General features: G+C 41.3%; 1 protein-coding gene across 1 annotated transcript; it reads left to right on the forward strand.

The window, feature by feature from the left end:
• The first annotated feature begins 11,010 nt into the window (after positions 1-11,010).
• On the forward strand, positions 11,011-12,951 carry LOC115232242. Its single transcript, XM_029802080.1, has 2 exons — positions 11,011-11,351; positions 12,780-12,951. Exons 1-2 carry the CDS (start codon positions 11,011-11,013, stop codon positions 12,949-12,951), a joined length of 513 nt encoding a protein of 170 aa, XP_029657940.1.
• Positions 12,952-13,865: the final 914 nt, after the last annotated feature.

Here is a 13,865-nt window from a genome sequence, read left to right on the forward strand (position 1 = left end):
TAAACAATTTAATTTAGATTGGTTGATTCTCTCCATTTCCTTCCCATATGATAAAGGCAAAGAATTCTGCCATCTCTGTAATACTGAACTATTTTCTATTGTTTTTCTAAGAATCCCCTTGTAAACACATTTATAGAGTGTGCTTATCGATGTAAACATTGGCAGAAACATACCTTTAGTTTATATAAGTGATATCTACCATCATATATATAATTTGAACATTGATTTTCTTCTTACATTTCACTTCAACTAGATATATCTATTTCCAAGCCTTTAAGCTTTTACTTAATTCACATATCGTTCTATATTTCTCCTTTATTAGTTTTCTGCTTATTTCTTTCCTTTAGCCCTCCTCTTTCTATAGGCTACCTTCAATGTTTTATCCTCAAACGGTTTTTTAAAAAAACTTAATTGTGTTCCATTCATCATTATACACATCCATCACATTCTGTTAAAATCTTTTATTGATGATTTTGGTTTATTTCTTTCTTTCCCTGATGAGAAGATTACATTGTTTTACACCATTTTATTCCTTTGGAATAATACCAATGTTGTCTTCAAAACATGTGTCGGAAGTAAAAGAATTTGAATAACACCTGTGTTTAACTCCATTTATATATATATATATATATATAAATATATATATATATATATTGGATCGTAGAGTGACCCGCTGTTCTTGAGGAGACCTATTGAGTCAAGTACGTCAACATCAAAATAAAAATCAAATGGAAATTGTAGTGACACGTAAAAAGCACCATCCGAATATGGCAGATCCCAGTGCCGCCTGACTGGCGTCCGTGTCGGTGACACATAAAAGCACCAACCAATCATGGCCGTCTGCCAGCCTGCTATGGACCCTGTGCTGGTGGCATGTAAAAAATACCCACTACACTCATGGAGTGGTTGGCGTTAGGAAGGGCATCCAGCTGTAGAAACACTGCCAAATCAGACTATAGCCTGGTGCAGCCTCCGTGGCTTACCTGACTCCGGTCAAACCATCCAACCCATGCTAGCATGGAAAACGGACGTTAAATGATGATGATGATGATGATATATATATATAAAGAAAATGAATGGGAGAAAGAGAGTCTGCTGAGTGAAGACCCAACAGAGGGACCAGCTATCCGAGTTGACAGTACCTTGGTAGATAAAACAATTAAGAAAGTGAAAACAGGGAAAGCCCCCGGCCCATCAGGAATCACTGCAGAGATGCTCAAAATATCTGGCAGTGTTGGCTATAGCCTAGTCACCCGTATAGTTAACCAGGTGATACACGAAGGAGTCATACCCATTGACTGGTTAAGCAGCACTATAGTCAACTGCTACAAAGGTAAAGGTGATGCTTTAGATACAAATAATTAGAGGTATCAAGTTGTTGGATCAGGTAATGAAGGTCATGGAGAGGGTCATAGCCCAACTAATTAGGGAGAGAGTCAGTTTGGATGAGATGCAGTTTGGGTACATGCAAGGAAAAAGCACCACTGATGCTATATTCCGGGTAAGACAGCTGCAGGAGAAATACCTAGCCAAAGATAAACCCCTGTACCTGGCTTTTGTTGACATGGAGAAAGTCTTTGACAGGGTCCCCCGATCCCTTATCTGGTGGTCAATGAGGAAACTAGGGATAGATGAATGGTTAGTGAGAGCTGTGCAAGGGATGCTGTCAGTTGTGTGAAGAATTCTAGGTAGAGGTAGGGGTCCACCAAGGTTCAGTCCTCAGCCCCTTCTATTTATCATAGTCCTCCAGGCAATATCAGAGGAATTCAAGACAGGAGGCCCCTGGGAGCACCTTGCTCTAATTGCTGTGTCACTATCAGAACTGGAGGAGAAGTTCCAGGTGTGGAAGCAAGGATTGGAATCGAAGGGCCTTAGAATCAACCTAGCTAAAACCAAAGTCCTAATAAGTAGGAAGGCAGGCAAACCACAGATCCCTTCAGGTAGATGGTCCTGCTTGATCTGTAGAAAAGGCATGGGTAGAAACTCTATAAGATGTACTCAGTGTGAGCTATGGACATATAAGATATGCAGCAATATCAAAGGAAGGCTAACTGGGAAAATAGTTTTTGTATGTGGCAGATGCTCAGGAGCAATAAACACTGAAAATCTGCAGAGAACAACTCCGGCAAGGAGAAAAACTAGAAGTAGTTGATAGCTTCCATTACCTAGGTGACCAAATAAGTAGTAGGGGAGAGTGCACTGAAAGTGTAGCCGCTAGAATAAGAATACCCTGAGCAAAGTTCAGAGAGCTCTTACCTCTGCTTTTACAAAGGGCATTTCGCTCAGAATAAAAGGCAGACTGTATGACACATGTGTACGAATAGTCATGCTACATGGCAGTGAAACATGGGCCGTGACTGCTGAGGACATGCGTAAGCTTGCAAGGAATGAAGCCAGTATGATCCGATGGATGTATAATGACAGTGTGCATACTCGACAGAGAAAAGTTGGACCTAAGAAGCATCAGATGTGGTGTGCAAGAGAGACGACTGCGCTGGTATGGTCATGTGGCGAGAATGGATGAGGATAGTTGTGTGAAAAAGTTCCACTGCCTAGCGGTTGAGGGAATCTGTGCAAGAGGTAGACCCAGGAAGACCTGGGATGAAGTGGTGAAGCATGACCTTTGAACATTAGGCTTCACCGGGTCAATGACTAGTGACCGAGACTTTTGGAAATATGCTGTGCTTGAGAAGACCCAGGAAGCCAAATGAGACCATAACCTTGTGGCCTATGCCAGGGGTGTAACCAGCCCACTTATGCATACCTTTCATTCATTGGACACTAAACTCTGCTTGCGAAGACCTGTTGAGGCAAGTGAAATCAAAATCAAATTCGATGGCTGGCACCCGTGCCAGTGGAGCGCTAACAGCTCCATCCGAGCATGATTATTGCCAGAGCGGCTAACTGGCTTCCGTGCCAGTGGCACATAAAAAGCACCATTCGAGCGTGATCGTTACCAGCAAGCATGATCGTTGCCAGAGCAGCTAACTGGCTTCCATGCTGGTGGTATGTAAAAAGCACCATCCGAGCGTGATCATTATCAACAATGCCTTATTGGCACTTGTGCTGGTGGTACATGTAAAAACATTCAAGTAAGGTCGTTGCCAGTGCTGTTGAACTGGCTCCTATGCAGGTGGCACGTAAAAAACACCATTTGAGCGTGACCGTTGCCAGTACCACCTGACTGGCTCTAGTGCCGGTTGCACGTAAAAGCACATACTACACTCTTGGAGTGGTTGGTGTTAGGAAGGGCATCCAGCTGTAGAAACTCTGCCAGATCGAGATTGGAGCCTGGTGCAGCCATCTAGTTCACCAGACCTCAGTCAAATTGTCCAACGCATGCTAGCATGGAAAGCGGATGTTAAATGATGATGTATGTGTGTGTGTATATATACATACATATATATATATTTATACGATAGTGTAAAATTATACACATAAGGAATCTACACCCAGGGTGAAGATTCAGCGCATTAGAGAGCCACAAAAATAAATGGTAAATGTTTTTCATTTTCAAATTTTTGTTCCTGTCGAATCTTATCCATTATTTTTGTGGCTCTCTAATGCGCTGAATCTTCACCCTAGGTGTAGATTCCTTATGTGTATAATTTTACACTATCGTATAATTAATATATAGTCTTTTTGACAAATTTTTTGCACGTTAGACCACTGGAAATGTAGATTTTGATTGAATATTTTAAATTTAATTAAATTCCATTTCCCTTTTGATATGATTAAGCATTGGCTGTCGATAGGACTGCGATTGCGCAGAGAAATTTTGAAAAGTTACTTCATGTAGTCAGCAGGCAGATAGTAGTTCCCTGTCTTCTGTCTTACATGTTTTAACCCCTGGTTGACCCTCGTTGAGAAAGATCAGACCTTGTGAGTTCCTATGACTCGCTAAAAGAAGATCAGAAATTATTGGTTGGGGGTAATAAATGGTAAATGTTTTTCATTTTCAAATTTTTGTTCCTGTCGAATCTTATCCATTATTTTTGTGGCTCTCTAATGCGCTGAATCTTCACCCTAGGTGTAGATTCATTATGTGTATAATTTTACACTATCGTATAATTAATATATGGTCTTTTTGACAAATTTTTTGCACGTTAGACCACTGGAAATGTAGATTTTGATTGAATATTTTAAATATAATTAAATTCCATTTCCCTTTTGATATGATATATATATATATATATATATATATATACATATATATATATATATATATATATATACTCTATGCTTGGAATGACCAATTTTAAATACTATTGGAACTTACACACAAGGTACAGGAAACTTATATGTATACTATTCTGCTTAAATAATGGAACTGCAGATACAATATCCCTGCATATCTCACATCTGTTTTCATTCCTCTGCTTCACTCTCTATTTCATATTTTCTCTAGAATAACTATTGCTTAACCATTTTCTCACATCGTCTCTGATAAAGGGATATATAAATTATCCTGGATACAGCTGTAAGACCTTCTCTTTATAAATGTTCTGAAATCTTTCACAGCCTTGGATTTTTATCTCATTCTATTAATCTTATATATATATATATCATATCTATAAAAGGGAAGATGTGTGTGTGTACGTGATTGTAATTTATGCACGTCCACAAATTAGCACGCATATCGCTCTAATTTTAGGACATTTGTCAACATCCTGTCTGGGTTGTGTCAACTTATTTTTTTCCCCGAGGCACCTGCGGATAGGGGTAAAAATCTATTTTTAGACATAGCTTTTACGAATTTTGAAGATTGTTAACATGAGTTAAGTCCCTTCTTGCATTAGACAGCCATAGCCAAGTGAATGTGCGTGTATGTGTGTGAGGGAGAGAGAGAAGTTGTGTGTTGATGTATGTGTGTGTGTGTGTGTGTGTTGAGGGAGAGAGAGAGTGTTTCACAGCGTCTAACCAAAAATGTAAAGAAAAAGTATGTATAAGGAAGAGAGGGAGAGAGTTTGACAACGTCTAAAAAAACAAGGTAAAGAGAAAGTGAGAGAAAGAAAGAGGGTTGGGCAGCGTCTATAAAGAAAAAAAGGTAAAATGTTTTGTTTTTTGTTAAACACAAGATATAGTTTTCAAATTTAGGATATTTTTGAAAGACACTACATTTTATAATCAGATTATGTACACTTTCTCACACAACAATTAAAATATATTTATTTAAAATCATTCATGTTTCTCCCCCTCCCCCTCTCTCTCTCTCACACACACACACACACATATTACTTTGGGCGCGAAAACATTTAGTTTTTATTTTACGCCGAGGGAAACGTGTTTGGTTGAGAATCCATTTATTTTACAACATAGAAGCAAAGAGGTACGTCACAATTTGTCAGTGATTTACAAAATATATAAATAGGTAACATTTCCGAGGCTTCTACCACACCTCACCCCGTTTTTCGGACCACAAAAGGGGTTTTGCAGCACGCAAAAAATCCGATTTTTTTCTTAGTGAAAATCGTGTGTTCATCTACAAATTTACCAACACTTTTTTCCATTCATTTCTATTTATGAAATTCTCTGTACGTTATTTTCCTTTTTCAGTGGTCAAGGCAAATGATGACTTTGTACTATAGTTATTTCACTTCCTATGTTATTTAAAGGATTTTTGATATGTGGAATTTCAACATTAGAAACAAGTTCAGAACATGCTACTCAAATTCTCTGAAACTCCTGCCATGAAATTTTGAATGTTAGATAATTAGTGTTGGTTCATTCAATTAGAAAATAAAACCTATTATTCTATTTTAGGCGATCTTACGGTATAAGTACCGGTGTACTTCCGGAAGCACCGAATACATTTCAAAAAAGTGGTTTTTTTATATATGGGGGGGGGTTAGGGGGGGAGAAAAAGGGTTTCTGTTGTTACGAACCTGCCGTCGCTCAAACTCTTCAGAAACCCGGGACCCTACCAAGTCGAGCGACGACGATTGACCTGCTCGATCGAACGGGGAATTCGCCACGGAAAGAGAGAATTCGGTGGGGGAAGGTGGCAGCGAACTCAGCAACCGGCGACCGAAGAGAACAACAACAACAGGAAGAGATACAGAGAGACACGGCGGAAGGCAATTGGCTTACATTTAAAAACAGTTTATGACAATCATTACAACATCAAATACATCAAAGAAAATAGCATGCAACAAAATTAACAAGATCAAAGCATGCAGATACAGTTCAATACATTAGAGTCTTTCTCTTTCTTTCTTTCTTTTCAACAACTTTTTTCACAATGTCTTTACAATTTCATTTCTTTTTCTCTTTAACACAGTTCTTTCTTTTTCCTCTTTCCTTCTTTCTCTTTTTTTTAACATATCAATTCTTTTTTTACATTTCACATCAAAATACAACAACCAAAAGACACAAACAAAACTTTACCGAACGTTTCTTTCCAGTCTGCAACAATTTCAGAAACTACTACCGTAATGGCCATGCCCTCTCGCCGTAATCTCTCCCAGTTCCTTCTCAGCTCCTTAATCCCATCTGCCTGTCTTTCTCAACCTCTCGCCTGTCATCCTCTCACTGTCTGTCTGTCTTTCACATTCCCTGTCTCCGGCAGAACTACCTGTCACCAGCTCGCTCTGTTCCCGACTGTCCAACAAACTCACAGCTCCCGCATTTTAAAGGGGTGGTTCCTCGACCCTTCTTTGACCGGCAAAGGTCTCCTCTGAATACATAAACCTCCCCAGAAACTGACAGAACAAAAGATTTACCCGTCTGCTGGACGCCAGCTCACAAAAGTAGGTCGCCTCCGAACTGACCTCCATATCACTGTTATCTTCAGAAATGTAAACAAAGTCACGTGTGTACATATACAGAAGCATCGCCACACACCCTAACCCTAACCCCCCATATATAAAAAAAACACTGGATCTTTTCCTTTTGAACGGCACATGTCAACACAATTTCTAGTTAACTAAATACTTTTAAACTTCATATACTGGTAGAATGTGTTTATAAAACATAATTTTTTCTTGGCTTTATTGAGAAAATTCTATATGTTGTAACATATTTCCACTTTAATTTCAAGCATTTCGGCAATTTTAACCAATCGCTGACCTTCATTGACGTAAATAACATTCCGTGCTGTATGAATATGACCCTCGATAAAAAAACAGATTGGGTTTATTTATATTTGCGAAGAAAAAAAGATACCCTTCCCCCACCCCTAACCCTAACTCTATCCCTAAATCTAAAATAGATTGAAATGCAATAGATCGATACTAGGGTTATAATTATGGGTGACATTTTCATTTGATACTTCAAGAAAAAAATCCCATTTTCCTTAGTGGTGTCGTATGAAATGGTCACCCATAATTATAACCCTAGTATCAATCTATTGCATTTCAATCTATTTTAGATTTAGGGTTAGGGGTGGGGGAAGGGTATCTTTTTTTCTTCGCAAATGTAAATAAACCCAATCTGTTTCTTAAACGGGGGACATATTCATACAGCACGGAATGTTGTTTATGTCAATGGAGGTCAGCGATTGGTTAAAATTGCCAAAATGCTTGAAATTAAAGTGGAAATATGTTACAACATATAGAATTTTCTCAATAAAGCCAAAAAAAATGATGTTTTATAAACACATTCTACCAGTATATAAAGTTTAAAAGTGTTTAGTTAACTAGAAATTGTGTTGACATGTGCCGTTCAAAAGGAAAAGATCCAACACTTTTTTGAAATGTATCCCGTACTTCCGGAAGTACATCGGTACTTATACCGTAAGATCACCCTATTTTATTGCATTTTGATTTATATTTCATCTGTTTGACAAAAACAAGTTACTGTTGCTTGAAAACAACTGGGTAATGTTGTCTGTGTTTGAAAACAGTTTTGTTCACATTGCTGATTTTTCATTCATCAGAACTTCAACTTCATTTCTGCCTTCATCTAATCACATTTCCAGTTTCATTTTCTCCCTCTCCCAATTTACCACATGCCACCTAAGAAATGAATCTGTCTCGGGCGCCAGACGACTGCTGTGTCGGCACAGAGGGCTAGAAGGGCCAATGAGACTTCTGACGAAACTAATTTGTGATTGGCTCAGACCTCTTTGCGTGCTTCAAGCAGGAGAGTCACTGAAAGTGACAACAAAAGAGCTATGTGACCACAAACGAGGAGGTCATATGACCGTTCGGTGCGTTTTCAAGAAACGAGCTTAGCTCGATCTGCTCGCAATTCAAAAAACGCTGCTGCCACTGCCAAAGTGAGAACCTCCGAGACTGTGGAACAACGGGCAGTCCAAAATTCAAAAAATGCTGCTGTCACTACTACTACACGATCTGCTGAAACTCCTCTACAGAGACGTGGTAGGCTACAGGAGAATAGTCATCGGCGAGAGGCTACTCGCAGCATTACAAGCCCAAAAAGTTCCTGTTGGCTCATGAAGGCTTTCAGCTACGAACCGACGATAAGCTCCTCCTCCTGTTCTGAAATCGAGAATGGGGCTATGTGCTCCACCTGCAAACACTGCAATGCTAAGAAGTGGTCAGCCGAACCACCTGGGATGTGCTGCTCAAATGGCAAAGTGCAGCTACAACTACTTGAAGACCCTCCACAAACTTTGAAGGATCTTCTGGCAGGGTCAGCACCAAGGTCGTCTGGATTTCTTCAACTTATCAGGACATATAACTGTGCTTTCCAGATGCCCTCCTTTGGGGCTAAAGTTGTTCGAGAGGAAAGGTGGATGCCAACTTTTAAGGTCCAGGGGCAGATTTACCACCTCATTGGGTTGCCCCAGCCCCATAAAAATAGTTCACCAGCGTTTTTGCAGCTTTATTTTATCTCAGACTACAATCAACAGGCTGCTGCACGAGTAGCCATTTTCCTGGCGCTTGGAGACAACACAGAGACTGAAACTTTCAACAGACATCTTACTTGGCCTACAAACAATGCTGCATGAGTACAACAGTTAAATCCTCAGTTTTAAATGTGCGTTGGAGAACACACCCTGTCCCAACTACAATGTCGTCATTGACGCTGACAAGAGGCCATCTGGGGGGCATGCTTGCTGCTTCAATGCTCCTGCGTGCAATGAGGTGGCAGTCGTTCTTCATGGGGACCAACACAACCCCAGAGATATAGTTATCTCATACCGTGGTGGTGGCCTTCGTAGGATTAGCGAAACTCACCGCTCTTATGACAGCCTACAGTACCCCCTTTTGTTCACTCGCGGGGAGGATGGTTACCATTTCGGCATTCAACATCGTCAACCCAACAACCCATCTGTGACATTGGCCAAAATAGTGTCGTCAAGGGCATATTATGCCTACAGATTTATGTTGCAGGTTAACAGCTTCAATCACTTGCATTGGTCGTGAGACCTATTCCATCAGTTTGCAGTGGACATGGCTGCAAAGGTTGAATCCGAGCGTCTTTGTTTCATAAAAACACACCAGGAAGAGCTGCGCAGTGACAGTTACATCCATCTATGAGATAGGATCCAGAATGATGCTGATCCCTGAAGCCTGGGAAAGACCAGCATCCTACCCTCCAGCTACACTGGGAGACCCAGGTACATGCACGAATGAACCCAAGATGCAATGACATACGTCCGAAATTATGGTTGTCCGGACCTGTTTATTACATTCACGTGTGACCCAAAGTGGGTGGATATAACCTGCGAACTTTACCCTGAGCAACAACCTGCCTACAGGCATGATCTACTTGGTCGAGTGTTCCAGCTAAAGTTGGCCAAGTTGAAGTCATTAATCAAAAAGGGGCAGATTTTTGGGCCAGTCAAGTGTGACATGTACACCGTGGAATGGCAGAAGAGAGGAAATCCACATGCTCACATTCTGATTTGGCTAGCGACGAAAATCAACTCCAACGACGTTAATGCAATCATCTTGGCTGAGATTCTTAACCCTACCATCGACCATGAGTTATATGACATTGTCAGCATGAACATGATTCATGGTCCGTGTGGGCTGGGTGTTGATGGCCATCATGCGTGCCTACAGGAGTAAGGGATTCCCAAAGCAATTTGTTGATGAGACACAGACCAATGGAGACGGGTACCCCCTCTACAGACGGAGACGGCCTGAGAACGGTGGCTTCACCACAACAGTAAAGGGAAGTAAAGTAGACAATCGGTGGGTTGTCCCTTACTGCCCACTTCTCTTGAAGATTTTTAACGCCCATATAAACGTTGGATTTTGCAGTTCTGTTAAAGCCATAAAGTACATTTGTAAGTACATTAACAAAGGCTCTGATACCGCTGTATTTGGCCTTCAAAGTGCCTGTGGAAGGGATGAAGTTTCTGAGTACCTGTCGGGGTGGTACATCAGCAGCAATGAGGCTTTTTGGCGTATCTTCAGTTTCCCCCTCCACCAAAGGCATTCAGCAATCGTGCATCTGACTGTTCATTTGGAGAACAGTCAGCATGTATACTTTTCTGAGCACAATGCTGCCCAATTGGCTGCCCAGCCAAAGGAGACAACCCTTACTGTTTTTTTTTTGCAAAGCGTCTTATTTATCTACGACTGCCATCCTACTTTGTGTGGGATAAAAACGTTTGGACACGAAGACAGTCAGGGGTAGACGTAGATGGGCATCTGGGCATTAAGTTTTTGGATTGCCTCGGGAGGGTGTACACGGTGCATCCAAGCCAGCAGGAGTGTTTTCACTTGCAGCTCCTCCTTCATGAAGCTGTTGGTCCAGAAAGCTTTCAGGACATCAGAACTGTTGACAATGTGTGCTATGACATGTTTCGAGCAGCCTGCTTCCAGCGTGGGCTTTTGGAGGATGACTCACAATGGGATTCTACTTTGGCTGAAGGGGTTTGCTAAATTCACCTAAAAGCCTACGGCAAGTTTTCGCTATTTTGCTCCAAAAATGTGGGTTGTCCAATCCAGCTTCTTTGTGAGTGAAGTACAGGGACCCCATGTCTGAGGACTTCCTCAGATAGCAAAGCAACAATGCCCTAATGCTGACATTGGATACAATGACCTGATCTATAATAATGCGCTGATTGAAATCGAGGATGCCCTGCTCAAAATGGGTGGGGCAGCGTTGAACACATTCGGTTTGCCATCCTCATTACGACAGAATGTTAACATACTCGCACCAAAGTTACTTTTGGAGTTGTCATATGATGCTGATGGCCTTGCAGAGTACCTGAGAGTAAATGAACCGAAATTGCTCCCTGATCAGAGGCTGGCGTACAAAACTGTCATCAGTGCTGTTGAAAAACAAGCGGGCGGAATTTTTTTCCTTGATCCTCCTGGAGGTACTGGAAAATCCTTTCTAACACAATTAATACTTGCTAAGATTCGTTGCAAGATACAAATTGTGCTAGCTGTTGCCTCCTCAGGAATCGCTGCTACATTATTGCAGCGGTAGGTAGGACAGCACACTCGGCATTCAAGCTGCTTTTGGATTTGGTGAGGGCTGAGGTTCCTTCTTGCAACATTGGCAAAAATTCAGAGGAAGCTGTGTCATCTCATTGTATGGGATGAATGCACAATGACCAATAAGGGTGCCCTTGAGGCACTGGACCAGTCACTGAAAGATATCAGGGATTCTACAGCTTCTATGGGTGGTGTAACTCTATTGCTTTCAGGAGATTTCCGGCAAACCCTTCCTGTCATCCCTAAAGGGAGCAGGGCTGATGTAGTGTGCGCATGCCTTAAGTCATCTACGTTGTGGCCCCAGGTTAAGACGTTAAGCCTAGGCACAAACATGCGTGTGCACGTGATTGGTGATAGCACATCTGCAGTATTTGCTGAAAACATTTTAGCCCTTGGAGAAGGCAAGGTCCCTAGGAATGATAGGGGTGACATATCACTCTGAACTGTGCAACACCGTGGACAACCCTCCCGATCTTTTGGAAACAGTGTTCCCCAATCTGGAAAGTAATTATGCAGACATCAATTAACTCAGTGAAAGAACCATCCTGGCCCCTAAAAACATAGCTGTCAGTGCTATCAACGACCAGCTCATAAGCTGAATTCCAGGTGAAGAGCGCATCTACAAATCGATTGACCGGACCTCTGACCCTCAAGACATTGTCAATTACCCTATTGAGTTTCTCAACTCATTAGAGCCAGCAGGGCTTCCACCTCACATTCTTAGGCTAAGGGTTGGATGCCCAATTATGCTAATCAGAAACTTGCTTCCGCCTAAACAGTGCAATGGAACCCGCTTAGTAGTCAAGTCCCTGACGCCCCATTTATTGAGGCTACCATTGTTACAAGGTGCGGGAGGGGTGAAAATGTTTTCATTTAAAGGATGCACCTTTATCACTCGGGATCCAACATGCCATTTAACTTCCGCAGATCGCAGTTCCCAGTGAGACCATGCTTTGCCATGTCCATCAACAAATCCCAAGGCCAAACACTATCGGTGGCAGGCATCCATTTGGGGGAGCCATGTTTTTCACATGGGCAACTTTATGTGACCTGCTCCTGTGTGGGAAGTAGAAATGCTCTTTTTGTGTATGCTCCTCAGGGCAGAACACGCAATGCTGTCTATAGCGAAGTTTTATAGACAAGTCGTCATTACAGCTGATGTAGTTATAAACAGGTGATCCGGAAGCATTGGCTGGATATATTCTCAGAACATGGACTCTTCCGCTTTTTTATTGGACAATACTGACGTCCACAACAATGCTCACCTGGCCGATATCAGTGCTTGGCTAAGTTGCTCATAGAGTTAGGCTAGAAGTGACAGGCCCTTTATTTTGGGGTTAAGGCTGCTAAGTTTTCTTAAGTTACTCCAATCCAGATCCCCAATGCAAACCTTCGGATCAACCTTCTCCTATGCAGATCTCTAATGCAACTTTATCCAATCCAAATCTTTGAGTCACCCATCTTCACTGTAGATCTCCAATGCAAACCTTCAATGCATCCTTATCCAATGCAAACCTTCGATGCAGCCTTCTCCAATGCAGATTTCCAAGGCAACCTTCTCCAATGCATATCTTCGATGCAGCCTTGATGATAGTACCCCTAGGAGGGGTTAGGACTAGATTAGGATTAGTCGCTCTTTTACCAGAAGAGTTCCTAACTCATGGGCCAAGGGGGTTAGATGATAGGGGTGGTGTCTTCAAAAGGGCCGGCATGTGCAACCTGATCACCTCTGCCGGTCAAACTCCCAACACATGCGTTCCCATCGCGACACTGATTCTACAGAACTGGGTTGGGTGTGAAAACCAACTTTAAAGTATAAATATAGATTTTTTTGAATCAGCAATGTTGTTCTCGGTTAAGTCCTATTTGGGGCAAAAAATTAATAAACTTATAAACCGATTCCTAATAGGATTTCCCACTAAAATTTTCAACCATAACTTTTACCAATTTTGACATATTTTGTTCAAACTTGATGCCAACATTACTTAGGATTCATGGGATCTTTGAATGCTTTAAGTTCTCAAAAAAAAAAAAAAAGAAACAATAGATGAGTGGAAATAATCAATAAACCGATTCCTTATAGGATTGCCTGCAACCCATTTTCAGCCAAACATTCACCAATTTCAACAGATTTTGCTCAAATTTCATGTCGGTGTTACTTATTTCGGTTTGAAATAAAGCACTCAATCACTTAGTAATTCTAACTTAATCCCGGGCAACGCCGGGCTATACTGCTAGTATATATATAATACACACACATTCCTGTGTTTCTGAGTATCTCTGTATGTCTATACTTGAATATAATGGAGTAAAAAGGTATGTCAAGCTCTGTCCTTTTATGTGAAAGATCATTTAAATATATTTCAGACGAATATATGTACTGTGGCTTATATGTTCAACTAAACTCCCTCAAATGCGGTGCCCTGTCATGACCACTGTTGCAGTCTAGTCTTGACCAACAACTAAAACCAGCCAGAAGAGTATAGCATAAAATTAAAGACA

The sequence above is a fragment of the Octopus sinensis genome, unplaced genomic scaffold (assembly GCF_006345805.1).
Source record: "Octopus sinensis unplaced genomic scaffold, ASM634580v1 Contig20128, whole genome shotgun sequence".
NCBI classification, from domain to species: Eukaryota; Metazoa; Mollusca; class Cephalopoda; order Octopoda; family Octopodidae; genus Octopus; species Octopus sinensis.

Excerpts from the sequence above, each read along its gene's own strand:
- LOC115232242 (XM_029802080.1), top strand. The coding sequence starts at position 11,011 with ATGGGTGGGGCAGCGTTGAACACATTCGGTTTGCCATCCTCATTACGA. Across the intron at positions 11,352-12,779 it reads GCTGCTACATTATTGCAGCG|ATCTCTAATGCAACTTTATC; the intron begins GTAGGTAGGACA and ends TCTCCTATGCAG.